The sequence below is a fragment of the Tinamus guttatus genome, unplaced genomic scaffold (genome assembly GCF_059628265.1).
Source record: "Tinamus guttatus ecotype Peru unplaced genomic scaffold, ASM5962826v1 Tinamus_guttatus_pri_ptg000599l, whole genome shotgun sequence".
Taxonomy (NCBI): Eukaryota; Metazoa; Chordata; class Aves; order Tinamiformes; family Tinamidae; genus Tinamus; species Tinamus guttatus.
This window is the reverse complement of record NW_028289133.1, coordinates 406,407-423,979: the sequence shown is the minus strand read 5'-3', so window position 1 is coordinate 423,979 and position 17,573 is coordinate 406,407. Positions and strand designations below refer to the sequence as shown.

The 17,573-nt window shown below is 38.4% G+C and overlaps 1 protein-coding gene across 3 annotated transcripts in view; it reads left to right on the top strand.

Annotated features, from left to right (window-relative positions):
• NKTR (natural killer cell triggering receptor) overlaps positions 1-15,986 on the top strand; it is a 36,469-nt gene extending 20,483 nt beyond the window's left edge. For 2 of the 3 annotated variants that reach the window (XM_088534776.1, XM_088534777.1), the window contains 11 exons: positions 3,097-3,126; positions 3,724-3,869; positions 4,710-4,935; positions 5,498-5,653; positions 6,905-6,992; positions 9,097-9,242; positions 10,252-13,191; positions 13,435-13,530; positions 13,844-13,903; positions 14,452-14,550; positions 15,864-15,986. In XM_088534776.1, coding sequence (XP_088390902.1) covers positions 3,097-3,126; positions 3,724-3,869; positions 4,710-4,935; positions 5,498-5,653; positions 6,905-6,992; positions 9,097-9,242; positions 10,252-13,191; positions 13,435-13,530; positions 13,844-13,903; positions 14,452-14,550; positions 15,864-15,942 — 4,066 coding nt within the window. In that variant the 3' untranslated portion in view covers positions 15,943-15,986. Of the gene's footprint in view, positions 1-527; positions 593-3,096; positions 3,127-3,723; positions 3,870-4,709; positions 4,936-5,497; positions 5,654-6,904; positions 6,993-9,096; positions 9,243-10,251; positions 13,192-13,434; positions 13,531-13,843; positions 13,904-14,451; positions 14,551-15,863 lie in introns of those variants that run through there. The other variant, XM_088534778.1, reaches the window with a different exon arrangement.
• Positions 15,987-17,573: the final 1,587 nt, after the last annotated feature.

The following is a 17,573-nucleotide window of genomic DNA, read 5'->3' as shown; positions in this document are numbered from 1 at the left end:
TGAAAGCACCTCTTTTTGTTATTTTTAGAAAAAAAAACATAATAAAAGCAAGATGTTAGATAATTGTGGAACTTAAATGCTGAATTTACTGACTTCTAACTCATTTCTAAATCTAAATGTTTCAGTTGGACACCCTCCTGTAAAGTATATACTTAGGACAGGTTCAGGAGAGCAGTGAGCAGCCACGTAACTGCAAGCACGTGAATAATCCCATCGAAATCTGTTATTCATTTGCTTCAAGCTGTGCGTGTGTTCTAGCACTTCTGCTGATTTTTAGCCTTTCAGAGGGGAATGGGAGGATTCTCTTTTCTAATGGTTTATCTTTGTAGCAGGGTGTGCAAGCAGGTTATGTCTTCCTTTTTTGTTGCTTTTAAGGAAAACTTACTGTAGTTTACAAAGTGCCTTGTATTTAAAAGAAAATTTAGAGCCCTCTTTTAGGCATCTTTGTTCTGCATACAACTTGATTAATATTAATTTAAAATTTGTATTTAATAAAACATAGACTCAGTTTTGTCTGAAAATGTATTACAATTTATTTCTGCCATTTTTGTGTAAAATTTACAGAAACAGTGTTACATCGTGCGCTCCAAAGGTAATGTCTCATTCCTCTAAGGCTGTGTCCTTTCCTTTTCTTCTCTTTCTGTTTTTATCTTTCTTGTCTTTCTGATCATATTGTTATATGCATTGAATCTTTTTCTAGGACTGAGGTTCTTGGGGGTGGGGAATAACTTGCTTTTTTACCAAAAAAGATGCTCTCCTCATCAGCAGCATCAAACTATTTATCTTGAGAGAATAAAGATAACTTTCTTTTGGTAACTCTAACTCATACATTAGTTTATAAAGCAGACTTTGAATATTTTAAAGTCTAAAAGTTATTGTATTAAGGCAGTTATCTATAGATATTATTTCTTGGGAGAAACTCATCATAACTGTTTTTTTAAAATGCAAAAGTCCTAAGTAGGTTTTCTCCAGAGAAAGTTCTGAAATCAAAGTAAGAGCTTAAGAGTTGAGAGGTGGAGCACAAAACAACATTGTGAAGTGGTGAAATGTTTGCAGAATAATTCTGATTTTTTAACCCTACCCGTGAGATGAGGAAACTTCCAGAAGCTCAATGAGGAGTTAGGTTCCTGCTTCCCACAGGGAGTCACCTAACTCCTTTTCCTGCACTGGGAGAAGGTTTTCCTCTTGGGTAGCGCTTGTCCTTGTGCTTGCGTTTCGTGAGCAAGTCGGTGAGGAAAATTCCATCCGTTTTTGCCTATCAAATTGTCAGCGAAATGGAAGAAGTCTCTAAGTGTCTTCTGATGCTCCTGCCTGTCCCTCTCCGTGCTCGTTGAGGCCTGGTCTAACGCAAGCGCCTGCCCAGGTGCCGTGCGGATGTGGCCTGCGCTACCACAGCTCCTACCTGTGTGTTCAACCTGTTGCTTTTTCCAGCTGATTTTAAACGCTAAGATTTGTTTACTGTTGGCTTCACTGAAGTAACCCACTTCTGTTTTCACTACTTGAAATCAGCTTTATAATTAAGCCTGCTTCAAATGTTTCCTTGGCAGCAGGTTGCTAATGCAATTAGCTTTTGGTTGTAGAAATTCAAAAGCAGTTAAATATATATATATGTTTGTAGCAGTATGCTGTATTGGTCAGAGAAAAAGCAAGTATACAGAGTACTATTGAGAGAGAAATAAAATGTCGTCTTGGTACATTATCTTGCCCTGTGCTAAGCTAGAGAGAATCTCTGTAATATTCAGAAGTGGAAGCTCTGGTGTTTGGAGACTAACAGGGGTGTAAACGCTCCTGATTTGTGGTTCCATCTTTTTGACATGCATTCCAGCACTGAAGTGTTTCGTGATCTAATAGCTCAGAACTAGAGTTGAGGTATGTGCTTAAAAGTAGCTTTTCAGTGCTATAATAAAGTACTACAGTTTCCCAAGTCTGTATTGTCACAAACTCAAGTGAACCGTCTAGATTCTGTTACCTTTGTAAGGGAGGAAGAAGGTTAGAAAGACGAATCAGTAGCCAGGGAGAAGAGTAAAAACTGTTTTCAAATTATTAAGCAGCTCCCAAGTATCAATCATCACCTTGATTTCCTTCTCCCTGTCCCCATATGCAGGATTAGTGCAAATTCTGCTGTCCCTAAGATTTGTCCATAGAGCAGGGTTCCCGTCGCAACATTGATGTAGGGGAGAGTTCTGAGAACACATTCCTTCTGTAATCTTCTTCCTTGGAAAAGGATTTAGAAAGGTACCAGGCAATAGCCTTATTTTCATAAACTTGAATCTTAAATTTAGTTATAGATGCTCAGCATTTGGATCTAAAGTCAGAAATTTGGCATCGCTTCATAAAACCTCTGCTAGGTTAATGTAATGCACCGGGATTTCCCTTTCAGGCTAGAAACTGCTAAATGTGGGAAGACAAAAAAAAAAAAAAAAAAAAAAAACAGTAGGAGCAGTCTGTATTCATCACAGAACTGTAGAGTATCTTACCCTGTCTGCTCACATGGTGCTGCTGCTGCTTTAGGGAATCCCGTGGGATTTTGAGCCGAAGTGCTGTAGTCCTGGTGGTTAAATACAGCTCGATTGCTTTGTACCCTGAACCACGGAGGCAGTGAAGTAGATGGAGAGTAAGAAAGCAGGAAAGCAAACCAAGGCTCTCGTGTATTGTAACTGTTGCCTGTTCTTTTTTGTCGATTTTAGTAGAACTGCTTTTTAGTGGCTCTGTAATTTCAGAAATGTTCAAATTCCAATAGCTAGGTGATGCCTGTTGTAAATTCGTATCTTCCATGAATAAGGAAATGTTAGTGAGATTTGAATGTTTAAAGACATTAATTTGGAGATTATTGCATGCATTTAAAGGTATTTGGTAGAACTTTCAAGTGTGCACAGCTAGCTAAAGTTAAGTATCATGTAAAAGCTTAAAAATATGTAATTTTTAAGTCTTTTAATGCCATATATGTAACTGGATTTTTTTCACTCTCTTTTCTTACCTTTGCCTTTTTTTTTTATTATTTTTCTGTGCCATTTTCCTGTCTTACTTCATCTGAATCCCTGATTTTATTTATTTATTTATTTTTATCATCTTGTCATCTTGCTGTTTGTCAAACAGAACAACGAAACCTGCTCCTCATCTCGATGGGTAAGAGTTTTTATAATGCTGATAAAATTTGATAGTTCCTAAGTCTTCATGTGTCATACTGAACGTAGTCAGGAATGGGGAACAAAATACTTATTTCCCTGGAAGTTTATAGAGTAGAACCAGATAGAAAACAAAAGCTTGTTTTGTTCTTTGGTCAATATTTCAAATCATAGTTTATTTTCTGAAGTTGTCAAAAGCTTTATAGGTCCTAAATCTTAACATTCCTTTTTTTGTTGTTGTTGTTTTTTGTTTAGTTTTTTGTTTAGTTTTTGCTGCTCTCAGCCTGTAAATCAAAAGTAGAGGATGAGTTAGATGAGCTGTTTAGCCTGACTCTCTGGAGAAGTAGAATGGACATCAGCAAATATTTATCTAAAATTGAACCGGAGAGGACTCATGTTTCCTATTGCATGAAATCCTAACATAGCTGTAAATGTAAAACTGATAAAAACCGTATTTTAAAAGTATAATTCATTTCAAGAGCCAGATGATACCAGTGAAGCTGCATGTTTCTAGTTCATAGCGAGTTTTTTAGCCTGAGGAACTTGTTGGAGAAAAATTGTCAACCTTTGTATTTTCCAAATATTTTTTTTCCCGCAGTGTACATGTTGTCTTTGGACTGGTGATTTCTGGTTTTGAAGTAATAGAACAAATAGAAAATCTGAAAACTGATACTGCAAGTAGGCCCTATGCAGATGTGCGGGTTATTGACTGTGGGGTGCTTGTAACAAAATCAGCAAAGGATGGTAAGTTAACTGTCTCCTTCCCGTCCTCCTCGATCCATGCTGTGTTAGTGTGGCATATTCAGGAAGAGTAGAGCAGAAAATGGCACACTTCAGCTTTAGAGACTGCACAAAAGTCAAATTCAAGAAAGGTTTATGATAAGTTCATCTAGTATTTTTGGTTTACTAGAGCTAATATTTCTTTTTTTCATGGAAGAATTCGTAGGGAATGAATGTTCTTAGATATGTTTGAATTCTGTGTCAGTCACAGAGATGGTTGATTGTTACAAATTTGAGTTTTTGACTCCAAATCTGACTTTCCCCCAAGTTAATGGGGTTATTTATTTCCTACAGAAAGAGTCAATGAATAAATAATACAGAAGTACACGGATGCAAAAAGGAGAAGACTACAAAGAGTTTTAGCAATAAGAAGCATGCAACCGAGGCTGAGATTAATTTTTTTTCGTAAACTTCCTTCTGGAACTGACATTGCTATCTTAAAAGAAAAAAATGTTACTATGAATGATATTTGCTCATCTGTGCATTGTAGGAAAACCCTCATAATGTGATTTTGCTGCTAAATAAGAGCAGGGGAGGAAAAACCTTTTTCAGAATCATACTACCCTTTCTTTGTATTATTGTGACATATGTTGATGTTGAATTTATTATTATAAACCTATGGTGTGTGTCAAAAATATTTTGGGTGTGCAGTCGTACACCTTCTTACGTGTCAGAGGTTGTGGATGGAAATTTATATAGTTCACAACTAAAGGCTTGTTTTCCACAACAATCTTCTGTTGGGTATATATAGACAATATACATACAATATACCACTGTAAAACTTAAATGTTGTTTGTTTCTAAGTTTTGGAGAAGAAGAGAAGAGTATATTCTGACTCGGAAGCTTCAGACTCCTCCTCCTCCAGTGAATCGAGTTCCTCAGAAACGTCATCTGAAAGTGAAGCTGAAAATGAAAGAAGTAGAAGGAGAAAGCGTAAGAGAAGAGCTAAAGCTAAGCAGTCCAGGAAGCGAAGAAAGGAGGAGAGGAGGAGAGAGGATCCAAGGTGCAAGCGAGCCCCCAACCAGAGACGGTGACTAGTGTCTTGAACTTGAGAATTTCAGGGAAACTTGAGAAATATGACCTTGGTTTCATGAAATAGCGATGCAGTTAGTATAAAGGTGGTATTCTGTAAGTATTGGCTTTGGCTGATTGGAGGAAAAAAAAAGAAAGCTGAGGTTGCTGCATAGATTTTTATATGAAACAGTTAAGAATTTGGTAAATATAAGGTCATAGTGACCTTGAAATAAATGCACGTAGCCATGTTGGAATGTTAGGGATTAAGTGCTTCTGTGTAAGCAGAAAGACATGCCAGCAAGAGATCTTTGCTTTTAAAATTGATTGTTTTTGTAAATATTACAGTTGGTGAAACCAAGGCACAATTCTTAGATGTGAAGTGAGAGCAGAACCTTTTTTCTGTAGTATTGCATCATCGTCCTTTTAGCTGTTAGCATGAAATAAATGAGTGAATTACGAAACACAATTCAGTTTTGTGGTTATCTTAAAGCATCATTTAGACTTATTTTAGGAATTCATTTTGAAAAATGGTGGGTTTTCTAGTGAATGATTTTGATTTATAAATTATTTTTCTACAGCAGCCTCTCTGACAAGAGTGATGTAAATGAAAAAGCAGTCGATGCCACCACGAAGAGGGACAAGCCGGTGGTGCGTCCTGAGGAAATTCCCCCAGTGCCTGAAAACAGGTTCTTGCTTAGAAGAGATGTGCCTGTTGTCCATGCAGAACCTGAACCGTAAGGAACATCTGAGCTTTTTTATTATGTTAGCTTTCTTAGAGGAAATAAGTCAAAATTTGCACACTAACACTGTATTGCTAGCACTGATAACCAACTGATGATGTGGTTAATTTCTAAATGAGGTAATTTACCTGCCTTTTTTACAATTTTCTTTGGGATTTTCTTTTCCAGCCGAGATCAGCCCTTTAAGTGAAATCTGACCTAATGAGTTAGCTTCATTGGTCTTTTAAGGATCGCACATGTAACATCCTTAAATACAGATGATGCAGAAAGATTGTTTGGTAACTCTGGAAGAAATTCCATTATTAAAAAAAACATTGCAAATAGACTGCAAGGCAAACTTAAAAAACTGGAGAGGTGATTTTTGCATCTTCCTATTCCAAAGGAGAAATTTGGTTGAAAATTAGTCAACAAGAATATCAAAATATTTTTTTTTTTTTAAAGCTAGGAGTGGGTTTTTGTTGTGCATTTATTTATCTTGAGACAAAGGAAGTCATGAGCTTACAAGTTATTTTTGATTTGAACTTCGCACATCTACTGAATTTGTTAGTTCTTTTCTATTAAACTTCTTCTGTTTTGGAGTCAGATATATAAATATTAAATATCTATATATAAATTTTATATATCTATATAAATATTATAGATATATACATTTTATAAATTTTATATGTGTATATCTGTCTATGTCAGTGATATACTCTCCTGTAAGTCTTTTCTTAAAATGAAATTTTAGTTGTGTTTCTACAGTCTCTGTATCTGCTTCTTTTAAGCACACTAAACAAACCACGTGAAAAAGAATGCTGAATTCCCTCTCTTTGCTTAGGAAAGAATCAGCCCTTCCAAACCTGTGGGCTACGTGGGGCTCCTTCTGGAGTTGTTCTGTAACTGCTGAGATTCTTAAACTGTTCTCTTGGGGTCATCTTCATGATTTGTATAGACTAGTCACAAATCAGCATCTATGAAAAATTCATGCACTGCTTCAGCAGAGCACTTTGCAGCAGAATGTGTTAGCAGTTATTTGTCATGTAGGGAAGGCAGGTAGTCAACACAGTTTGAAGACTAATACGTATAATTTTGACCTTCACTGCAGAACAATTTGGTGCTTGCTTAAATCACTGAATTCTCGTTCTTCTGTGTCAAAATATAAAATGAATACTTCATATGCTTATCTTAAACTTAGCTGATTACTTTAAAACATTTTATGTGGCTTTTTGCACTTAAGCTTTTATATTTTATTTTTGTATTTAGGAAGCTTCTTGATGCTGCACCAGTTCTGAGTGACCAGAAACCTTCAGTCTCTAAATCAGGACGAAAAATTAAAGGAAGAGGCACAATAGTATGTGTATATTATTTCCTCTATCCCGATCCCTTCTCTGACCTCAAAATCAATTTTCTTGAAGGCTTTGTTAACGCTTTAATTATTGTTAACGTGTTGCAAATTCTAACTTAGAAGGTTGAAAAGAAGCATGGGCTGAAAAACTGGCTTAAAGTTAAAGAAGTCTCAAAGCGGAATGGACCTTTAGAGATCCTCTAGTCCCTGCTCTAAGCTGCTGCATCTGGAGCAGCTGCTTGGCTGTGTCCAGGCAGGTTCTGAATATCTCCAAGTTTGGAGACTTCACAACCTCTCTGAGCAACCTGCTCCAGAGCCTAGTCACCTTCACAGTAAGGAAATTTGGGGTCAAACTTCTATCCATGGTGGCCAGTGACAGGACAAGGGGTAATGGATACAAGTTGAAACACAGGCAGTTCCACCTCCATGTGAGGAAGAACTTCTTTCCTGTGAGGGTGTCAGAGCCCTGGGACAGGCTGCCCAGAGAGGCTGTGGAGGCTCCTTCTCTGGAGATCTTCCAACCCGCCTGGATGCCACCCTGTGCCCCTGCTTTGAGTGTCCCTGCTGGAGCAGGGGCTTGGGCTAGATGATCTCTGGAGGTCCCTTCCAACCAGATGTCTGGGCTGAAGAGCCCCACAGCTCTCAGCACCTTCTCATATGAAACAAGCTTCAATCCCTAAACCTTTTTAGCAGCCCTTTGCTGCACTCACTGCAGCAGATCCATGTGTCTCCTGTCCGGGGAGCCCAGCACTGGGCGCAGCACTCCAGGTGTGGCCTCACCAGGGCTGCATAGAGGGGATCACTCCCATTGACCTGTTGGCAACAGTAAGAATGAAAATCCGTGATGCCAGAAATGATTTAGAGGTAGCAGTTAGTTCCAGCAATGCATTTTGTGCCATCTCCAATGGGCTCTTCAGCAACAGTTTCTATCCAAGGCCAACTGGTTCGATATTTAAAATACTCCTCCGCAGTTTTGAATTCTCTCAGGCAAAAAATTCTTTAGTACAATCTGGAGGAAAAAAAAAAAAAAAAGGTAGTACAGAAGTCCTTGAATAACCTGTTATATGTGGTTCATCTGTGAAATCTGTAACTTGAGGGTGTTTGTTTTTTTTTTTTTTTTTTTTTTTTTTTTTTGTAATCATTGCTTTACTCCAAGGATAGGGAAGTTGCAAGTCTTTGTGTCAGGTTTTTCTTCTAATGTATTATATAAGCAGATAAGTCTTAAGTACTTGTGCCTGTAATGAACTGAGTTCTATATAAACTAACACATGAGTCTTTGTTTTTACTTTAGAGGGCACTGTTTTTTTCCCCCACATATTACTTGCTTCATAAATGGCTTAAAATAATTGAGTAAAACCCAAATGTTTCTTGCTTGTTAATTGAGTCAAGGAGCATTTAATTTCCTCATACAAGTTACCTAAGTGCCTTTCCAACTGGGTAATGGAAAATAATGAGTTAGCAATATTAAAATTTGTCCTGCTGCTGCTGCACACATAGCACTTATTGTCTACTGATTCCTGTGCCTCAATATCAATTTTTGGCATGCAGCTTCATTTGCATTTTTGTAAGACCGTTCTTGCTTGGAGAAGGTCTTGAACTGGGTGCACATCCCTGAAGGGGTGAACAGCAGTTGCTTTTGAAACTGAGTTTGACTTAACATGTACGAGCAGCTAAATGCCTGTTAACCATGAAGGAAAATTGGCTGATTATCCGCAGCAATTGTGCTACCCGAGAACATCTTATGTGAAGGGAATCCATGGTCATCTCCTCAGTCATGATCAGTTCTTCCTTCCCAATTAGGAAAAGATGGAGAAACTTTCCCTTCTCTACTGTGGGCACTGAGAAAGGACCTCACAGTACAAAGGATTACAGGGCTAACGGTATTCTTATTTTAAATGTGTGGGATATGCACATCAAAAGTGGATATTTGGGGCAGGAAATTGAAAATATACATGTTCTTTAAGGAATTTATACGGAAATAACTGGATGAAGTTGTCTGGGTAGTGCTATGAAGGGGTATGTGAAATCTGTAGAAGAGCCACCAGATATTTTTGTATGATCCTGTCTCCTTTGAAAAGAAATGTGTAATCATCTCGCTGTGTTTTCCTAGCGATATCACACCCCACCTCGGTCACGGTCCTGCTCGGAATCCGATGATGATGAGAGCAGTGAGACACCTCCCCACTGGAAAGAGGAAATGCAGAGATTGCGAACGTACAGACCACCTAGTGGAGAGAAGTGGAGTAAAGGCGATAAGTAAGATCCAGAACACAAATGTGAAACGTCTGGTTTTTGTACACAGGCTTTAATAACTTATGCAGATGTTCTTTGTCATTTTTGTTGCTCACAAAAAACATATGAAAGGATCTTTATAGCATATTCCATTTAAGTTCACAGCATGTGGAATTGAAAGCTTTCTTAAAGCCGTCTGCTTTGCTGATGTAACAGCAGCTGAACGTGGGCTGAGAAGTGTCAGGAGGTCAAAATGGTTGGTTTCTGATAGTACCATCTTAGGCACTTGTTTAAGAAGAAACCCTTCCCATTTCCTGTCGCTTTATTGAGCTAGTGATGTTGGATTTTTAGCTTCAAACTTGGTTATCTGGTTTCTTTGGGTGCCAAATAAAATGCTGAATCTACTATTTCTACATGAAATTTTAGATTTTTGTTCTTTCTACAGTTATCAACTCTGCAGTGGAAGCAGCCTCCCTAGAACTTATGATGACTTTATGACAAATATGAGCATGTGTCAGAGTACAATGGTTAAACCTGAAGGGCAAATCTGAAGGATATTATATACAATAATTATTGAATAATTGCAAATGTTTGTCATAAACCACTTCAGTAAACTGAAGGAACTCAGTATGTAATGTATTGCAACACACCAGCTAAAAAGAATGCCAAATAAGACACCGTTATTTAAATTGTATTTAAATGTGGTTTATGAATCCCATAATTGTAGAGGTATAATTTTGTGGACAAAGTCAAAGTCTCTTTACACTGGTAATACAGTATGTAAAATTTGCTGATGTTACATAACTCCTCTCTTGCAGACAAGGTCTGGTCCTCTGGATTGTGATGTAATTCCACATCTTAAAATGAGTGCAACAAGCTCAGTTGAAACACAGTTTTCTGCCATCAAATTACAGGGCTTTTAGAGTAGTTTTTGAACTTCAATAGTATTCTTGGAGGAGGAAAAAATTAATTGTCCTGATCTTATTTTTGAATTTCCAGTTAGTGGGATTTTGTTTGTTTCTTTGTTTTTAAGGTTGAGTGACCCGTGTACAAGCAGATGGGATGAGGGGAGTGCGTCCCGGAGATCGAGGTCTTGGTCGCATAATGGCTATTCTGATCTAAATACTGTGAGGTATTCTAGTCGTCACAGAAAACACAGGAAAGAGAAAAAGAAAATGAAGCATAAAAAGAAATCTAAAAAGCAAAAGCATTTCAAGAAGCACAAGCAAACTAAAAAAAAGAAGACGTCACCATCAGATGTGGAATCCTCTCGTTCCTTCCCCAGGAGGACAAAATCATCTGGTGCTCGTGAGAGGAAGTCTCGTTCTTCTTCATTGTCTTCTAGACGCTCGTCTAGAAGAGACTGGTCTAAATCTGACAAGGAAGATCAGAGCTCATCGACCTTGTCAAGCAGAGACAGTCAATTGTACTACAGATCCAGGTCAAGGTCCAGATCTAGATCTAAATCAAGATCTTATTCCCGAGGAAGCTCTAGATCAAGATCAGCCTCTAAGTCATCACGTTCTCGAAGCAGATCAAGATCAAGTTCTACATCTAGGCATCAGCAGACAGTTCCCAATTCGCCACAAAATATTTCAGCACGATTAAATGAGAATAAGTTGAACAAGACTGCTGACCCCGTACGAGCAGTTATACTACCGAGTGATAAAGTGGTTGTACCACAAGTTGTCCCAGAAAACCTCCCTGTCATACCCTTGAGTGACAGCCCGCCACCTTCAAGGTGGAAACCTGGGCAGAAACCGTGGAAACCATCTTATGAACGAATTCAGGAAATGAAAGCTAAAACAACCCATCTAATTACCACACAAACTAATTATAACTTAGTAACAACTAAGGAGACAAACGTTCCTTCCTCCTGCCGTAAGCAAGAAAGGAGTTCAGACAGCAATCGAAGTGCTCCTTCCAAATACCATAGCGACAGGAGCTCGGATAGTTGGCAGAGATCAAGAAGCAGGTCCTCTGGAAGCAGGTCATACTCAAGATCTTACACGAGATCAAGGAGTCCATCTAGCTCAAGAACAAAATCCCCGTCTTCTGGCAGATCCCCATCCCTGAGCGGCGACAGATCGGACTGCAGTGAGTCAACATCCTACTATTCCCTAAGCAGTGACGATAGACACAGAACCAAAAGAAAATCTGCATCCAGGGAGCAAAACACTCGGCCCCTTAAAATAAGGAAAGAAACTAGCTCTGAACGTACTCTGCCTTATAAAGGTGCTAAAGACTGTGATGAATCTTCTCAAGGTTTAAGAGAGAGTGACAGTTTATCATCCTCAGACTTCTCTACTAATAGTGGGCCTTCCATGAAAACAAAAGTAATCTGGGAAAAAGAAGGCCGTCCTCAATTAGGAGATGTTCAGAAACAGAATAAAAATAATTTAAATTCTGAGAGAGGAGAGGGAAAACTGAAGTGTGAGCAAGCTACTGATCGCTCAAAAAAGAAAATCGTCAAGGAGAAATCTTCTGGGCAATTGAGAGGTGGTGTAAAAAATAAACGAAAACCCTATTCAGGTAGTAAATGGGACTCGGAGTCCAATTCGGAACGAGGAGATATTAGGCATAACAGAGATGATTCCAGACCTTCATCTGGTAAGGAGGAAGGAGAGGCCTCATCGGGATCTGATACAGAACTTAGTGTTATCAAAAGGACAAAAACAAAATCAAATTACTCGGAAAGTCTTCTGGATTCTGACTGCACTTGGAAGACGAGCAAACAGCAGTCGTCCTCTTCTGAATCCGAGAGTTCTCGTTCTAGCTCAATAAATACTAAAGGAAAATCAAAAAAGCACAAACATGGATCAAAAAAACCTCTTAAGAAATCACATTCCAAAAAAGCAAAAGATAAATCGAAAGGGAAAAAAGAGAAGAAGCACAAAGTTCAGAAAAGAAAAGAGATGTTTCATTGGCAGCCCCCGCTGGAGTTTGGTGAAGAAGATGATGATGACATAACTGAAAAGCCAGTTAGCAAGGACGATAAAAAAGAAAAGCAGCTTATCAAAGATGTAAGAGAGAAAAAACAAGACGCTCATCAAAATGATGAAGAACTCAAAGATATAATGGGAAATGGTGAAAAGTCTTGTGTGGAAGAAAGCTTCTTGGGTAAAAACACCACAAGTGATACCTCACCAGAGCACGGTAACCTTAATAAAGTTAGCACTGACCCAAGCTCTTCAACCAGTACATTAAACTCGGGTGTAAATGTGACTGCTCTCAAGAATGAGATTAAATATACTGAAGAAAGTAATCGGAACGGCCTGGAAGATGTTATCCAGACAGATGACAACATGGAAATTTGTACTCCAGATCGTAACTCGCCAGGGAAGATGGTCGTGGAAGTTTTGTCTCCTGTCATCCTTGATATGGAGCGCCAGGCTTTAAGTGTTAGTATGAGCAAAGATGGACAGGTTGAGACCTCTGAACCAGATGCTGTCAAACTAGGAAACGATATCTTAGATTTGATTAATATCAAAGAAGGAAAAGAAGTGGGAAAACAAGACTGTAGTTCTGTCCCAGCGTCTAGTGCTAAAGACATTAGTACAAAAAGTGAAATAACTGAAGATACCCCAAGTAATGTGGTGGATAATAAGTGGAAGCCTTTGCAAGGGATTGGCAATTTACAGTCAGCTACTGTTAGTACTGCCACAGAAACTAAGAATGCAGTTCCAGCTCCAGACACAAAGCCAACAGGTTTAAGAATAGAAATAAAAGCCAAGAATAAAGTAAGGCCTGGATCTCTGTTTGATGAAGTTAGAAAAACAGCACGGCTCAATCGAAGGCCAAGGAACCAAGAAAGTTCCAGTGAAGAAGAGTCTCCGAGCAGAGATGACAATAGCCCGTCCCGGAGTCTTAGCAGGTCACGAAGTAAATCCGAATCTAAATCCAGACACAGAACAAGATCCAGATCTTACAGCCACTCGAGGAGTCGATCACGGAGCTCTACGTACTCATACAGGTCAGACTCTTGTGGATTTACTCTCACAGCCTACCATGTTAATACGAAGCTTCCCATCTTCTTAAAGCTCATTTTTCTTTCCCAAGTCATGTTTTTCTTTTAACCTGCAGCGTATTGTTCAGCAACTATGGAATAAATATCGAGCTTAAAATACAAACCTTCATGCTACTTGCTGTTTTCCACTGCTGTCTGCTTTAGTTGCACTCCAGTATGTGCTTTTTAGAGTCGTTTGTTCAATTGCAGGTCGAGAAGCTACACAAGGAGCCGAAGCAGAGGATGGTATAGTAGAGATCGGTCAAGAAGTCGAAGTAGCTCTTACCACAGTTATGTCAGTCGCAGGTAAGTTCCTCTCACTAGGGGTGGCTGCATAAATACCCTCCAGTTGTAGTAAATCAGGCACAGAAACTCAATGCTGGAGTCTAAGCAACTTGGAGACGTGCTGCACCTACCCGTGCTGCGTCCTGTAAGCTGAGGCATCCGAACTGTGCAAGTGAGAGCAATGAGGTTTGGGGGTTTTCTGTTCCCAAGAGCAATTTTGTTTAATGCTTTGCAGTATGGACAAGGAATTCTGAGGGGGAAAAGTTCCTTTCCCCTATTCAGCACTTGTTTTTCATTTAACTTAAAATGTTTGTGTTTGCTTTTTTTGTTTCAGACGAAGCTATAGCAGAAGTAGATCCAGAAGTAGTTCTTACGGTCATCGCAGTCGATCCAGGTATGGGTTGTGTTTCCCTACTGGCTCTGAAATAAATGTACTTTCTAAACATCTTTCTGCAACAATGCCCCTTTATTTGTGGTAGTTAGAAATACCTGTCATTTTAGCAAGTAAAATCAAAGCAAACTTAACCCAAGTAGGATTCTTTTAGAAGTCGAAAATAAGCAAGTCATCCTGATGATATGAGATAAAAGTGGAAGGGGTTGATCATTATTTATTGTTACATTCAGAATTATTAATAAAAATACTTTGTTTTCATGAGTATTAGCAAACAACCTATTTACCTAACGTGTGTGTTGTAGGGAAAACCAAAACTTTAAATGCTTGGTAAATATTTTCTAGGTAAACTGAGTATATTCTTAGTGTTCTTTTAAAAATGCTAGTGTTTAAAATCCTTTAAATGTAAAATTATCCTGCTTGTTGAATCCTTCAGGAGTCATCTGTATAGCAACAGAGATTTTATGTCTTTAAAGCAATGTTTACAAATTAATGGCCTCTTAGTTATGGAATTGTACATCTTCAATGACTGTCTTCTCCCTTTATTAAAGTAGGTCATACACTTATGATAGTTACTACAGCAGAAGTCGAAGTAGAAGCAAGAGGAGTGACAGCTATCGAAGATCCAGAAGTTATGACAGGAGATCCAGGTATATTGTTTCCTATCATGATTCTATGCAAAAGAATTTAAGTTATACTTAACCTTACAAAGACTGATACTTTTCCCCAAGAACAAAAATATATTTTTACCAAAAAGTGTAAATTAAAAAAAAAAAAAAAAAAAAAAAGGTAAATTAAGTGTTTGAGTGAGGGTGACTGAATCAGGACATCAGCATTGGAAATGCTAAACTGGGAGTGTGGAAGAAACTAGGAGAAGAAAGATTTGAAGAGACATGAACACATTATCCTCTTTTATTCACTTCATTGTGTAGGTATCCACGTAAGCTCCAAATAAGCACTTTCTGGGAGATATTTTGGAAGAATTTTTATCTGCAAATTCAGTGCTTTGCTGATATCCTGTTTATGCTTTTTTCCATATTTAGGGTAGTTTATCCTACACAATAAGGGGAGCCACCCCAGCTGTCAAGGGCATGTTTCACTGCACATTTTCATGCTGTGCTCTCCTCATGCTCCTTTCACAACTTTGTACCAGCTCAAAGGACTTCACCCCCATCCACTTCCCATCTAGTTCCAACATTAAGCACTTTCATCATGTGTTTGAGGGGAAATGGAGATTAATGGAATGTGTGGGAACAGACCCACAAAATCATTGTTGTAGGATACCGGGAAGCTCAGAGGAACAAGGCTGGGGTATGGTGTGTTCACCCTGCATCCAGAAAACTGTCCTTACAGGCATGAGATTAGATGATTTCAAATGAAAGCTTATTATCTGAATATGCCCTGTGACTCGTCTGAAACTTCCTGGACTGGATCTTGATGCTTGGCCAGGTGCTGAGCTCGAGATTCTCTTTGTCTGGAGAAGCAAACTCATTTTCATCTATTTCTAGTCTCCACACGCACTCATGGGCTTCTGTTTGTCTGAAGCCTAATTCAATGGACACTTCTTCACGCTGAGAATTGCAATATATAAAACAAGGAACTGTGCAATCATTTCAGAAGCTCTTGCAATATCAAACTATATCTTTAGAATATCTTTTTCAGTTAGCTTTAGTGTTTACCAAAACTTAATGATATGGCTGAAGCTGTCTGGAGGAAATCAGGAAATCTTGTAGTTACAATCAGAGTCTGTTTCACTTGCACAGGGATTTTGTCATGTAGATATAATTACTTGAGATTTGAGTGTTAAGAAATACCTTAATGGGTATTTCAGTTACATAACGTGTCATCCTGTAAAAGAGTTTCTCTTCTTGTCTCATATGTCTGTCCCTTGACATTTTTTGATAAAATTTTGAACTTAAAGCACAAAATACGATTTTGAGGCCTTACCATCTTTTCTTTGCAGATCTTATGGGTCCGACAGTGAAAGCGATCGCAGTTACTCGAACAACCGAAGTCCCAGTGAAAGCAGCAGATACAGCTGAGCGTGTTTCTTTGCTGGTGGAAAGTACATTTAAGAACATTGTCAGTGCTGTGCAAAAACTAAACCAAAACGCTGTTTCGGCAGTGCTGCAGGTAACGTGGAAGGGCCGTCACTGGGCGAGCTGAAACTTTAGCAGCAAACACACTGACGGGCTGTAAACCCACGGGGAGAAGCACTGAGCTCAGCTGTCAGATGTTACTTTACAAATTAGGAGAAAAAAACCCTCTGTTTCCTTAAATCGGATTCTCCAAGCCATGGATGACCCTTATGTGGATTTGCTGACGCTGCTTTTCTGGCTGCAGCAGTCTTGAACTATCTTTATATAAACACCACGGGGCTTTCTGCCTATTGCTATTAAATATATGCTAGCAGCTATAAAACTGTGAAGAAAACTTCTTATAAACGCCGTTGTTTCTAGTTTGTTAAACTGCTTTTTCTTTTTAATGCTGGAAGATGAATTCAATTGCCATCTTGTTTCTTGTCTGTAACGTTATATAATGTATATATCCAACAGTTAGGTGATTAAAGCAAAGACTGCCACTCTGTCTTAACTCTTACTGTACTGGGATATTACAGAAGTCTGCTGAAAAGGCTGCTGAGAAAATGTGATGAGTCGGTTTTGGTCTTAATATCCAACCTGTCTAAACTCAGTTGTCTTAAGGTGAATTTTGTGATAACTAACAATGTTCTTAAAAGTTTAAAAAGCGTTTCTGAACAGCCCCGTTTCAGTTCATACTGCAGTGCTTGGCAAACTCCCTTGGTTTGAGGTTGACCTGTAAACTGTTGAATATATCATGAGTTTGGTCAAAACACTTTCTAAACATTTAAGTGAAAATAATTTTTGAGAAAATAAACCATAATGGTTCCTGTATAAAATGTCTCCAAGTACACCCCATTTGCCATAGGGAATATTATGGTGCAGACACTGAGTTATATCTTATTGAAGTGATATGTGTATAAAAATACTGACATGCCTAATAAAAAGCATGGACAGTGGTTGCAAAGTAAATTTTAGTACCAAAACCGATTCCGCGCTACAGGTGAATGGTTTGCAAAAGCATGGTTTTAAAGCTGAAGAGCATTGACTATTTTTTGCCATATTGTACTTCATTTGATTTAAAATCATTTGGTTTTTTTCCAAAGTTTAGAAAGTTGTATGCTGAGAAGCTTTTTTTTTTTTCTCATGATGTAATGTACCCCAGAAAGTGGGGTCTGTAGTGGGGAAAAAGGCAGACTAACATAACTCTATTAGAGCTAATGACTATGGTTGTAGTCCATAGCTTTCATTACTGACCTTCTGTAATATCTTGAGATGCTCTAGGTGTCTCAGATGTTTTAAAATAGTGAAAATAAGGAGTTTCTTGGCTTTATGTTTTTAATTTCATCGGGACCTGAAAAGTAAAAGGGGTAATTTCTCGCTTCAGCATCAATTCATACTGTTATTTTGACTGAATCAAACTACCAAAAATCAGGTTTTGGTGCCCTTCTGAAACATGCAAAGAAAGTTCAAAATAAACTGTGGAAACTTAAGGATCTTCCCTGTTTCTGTGTCACTGAAAAACTCAATAAGGCATTTGTACACAGGGTCCCTAAACTGCCATAAGTGTCAGCTGGTTATTCCACTTTCCAAAA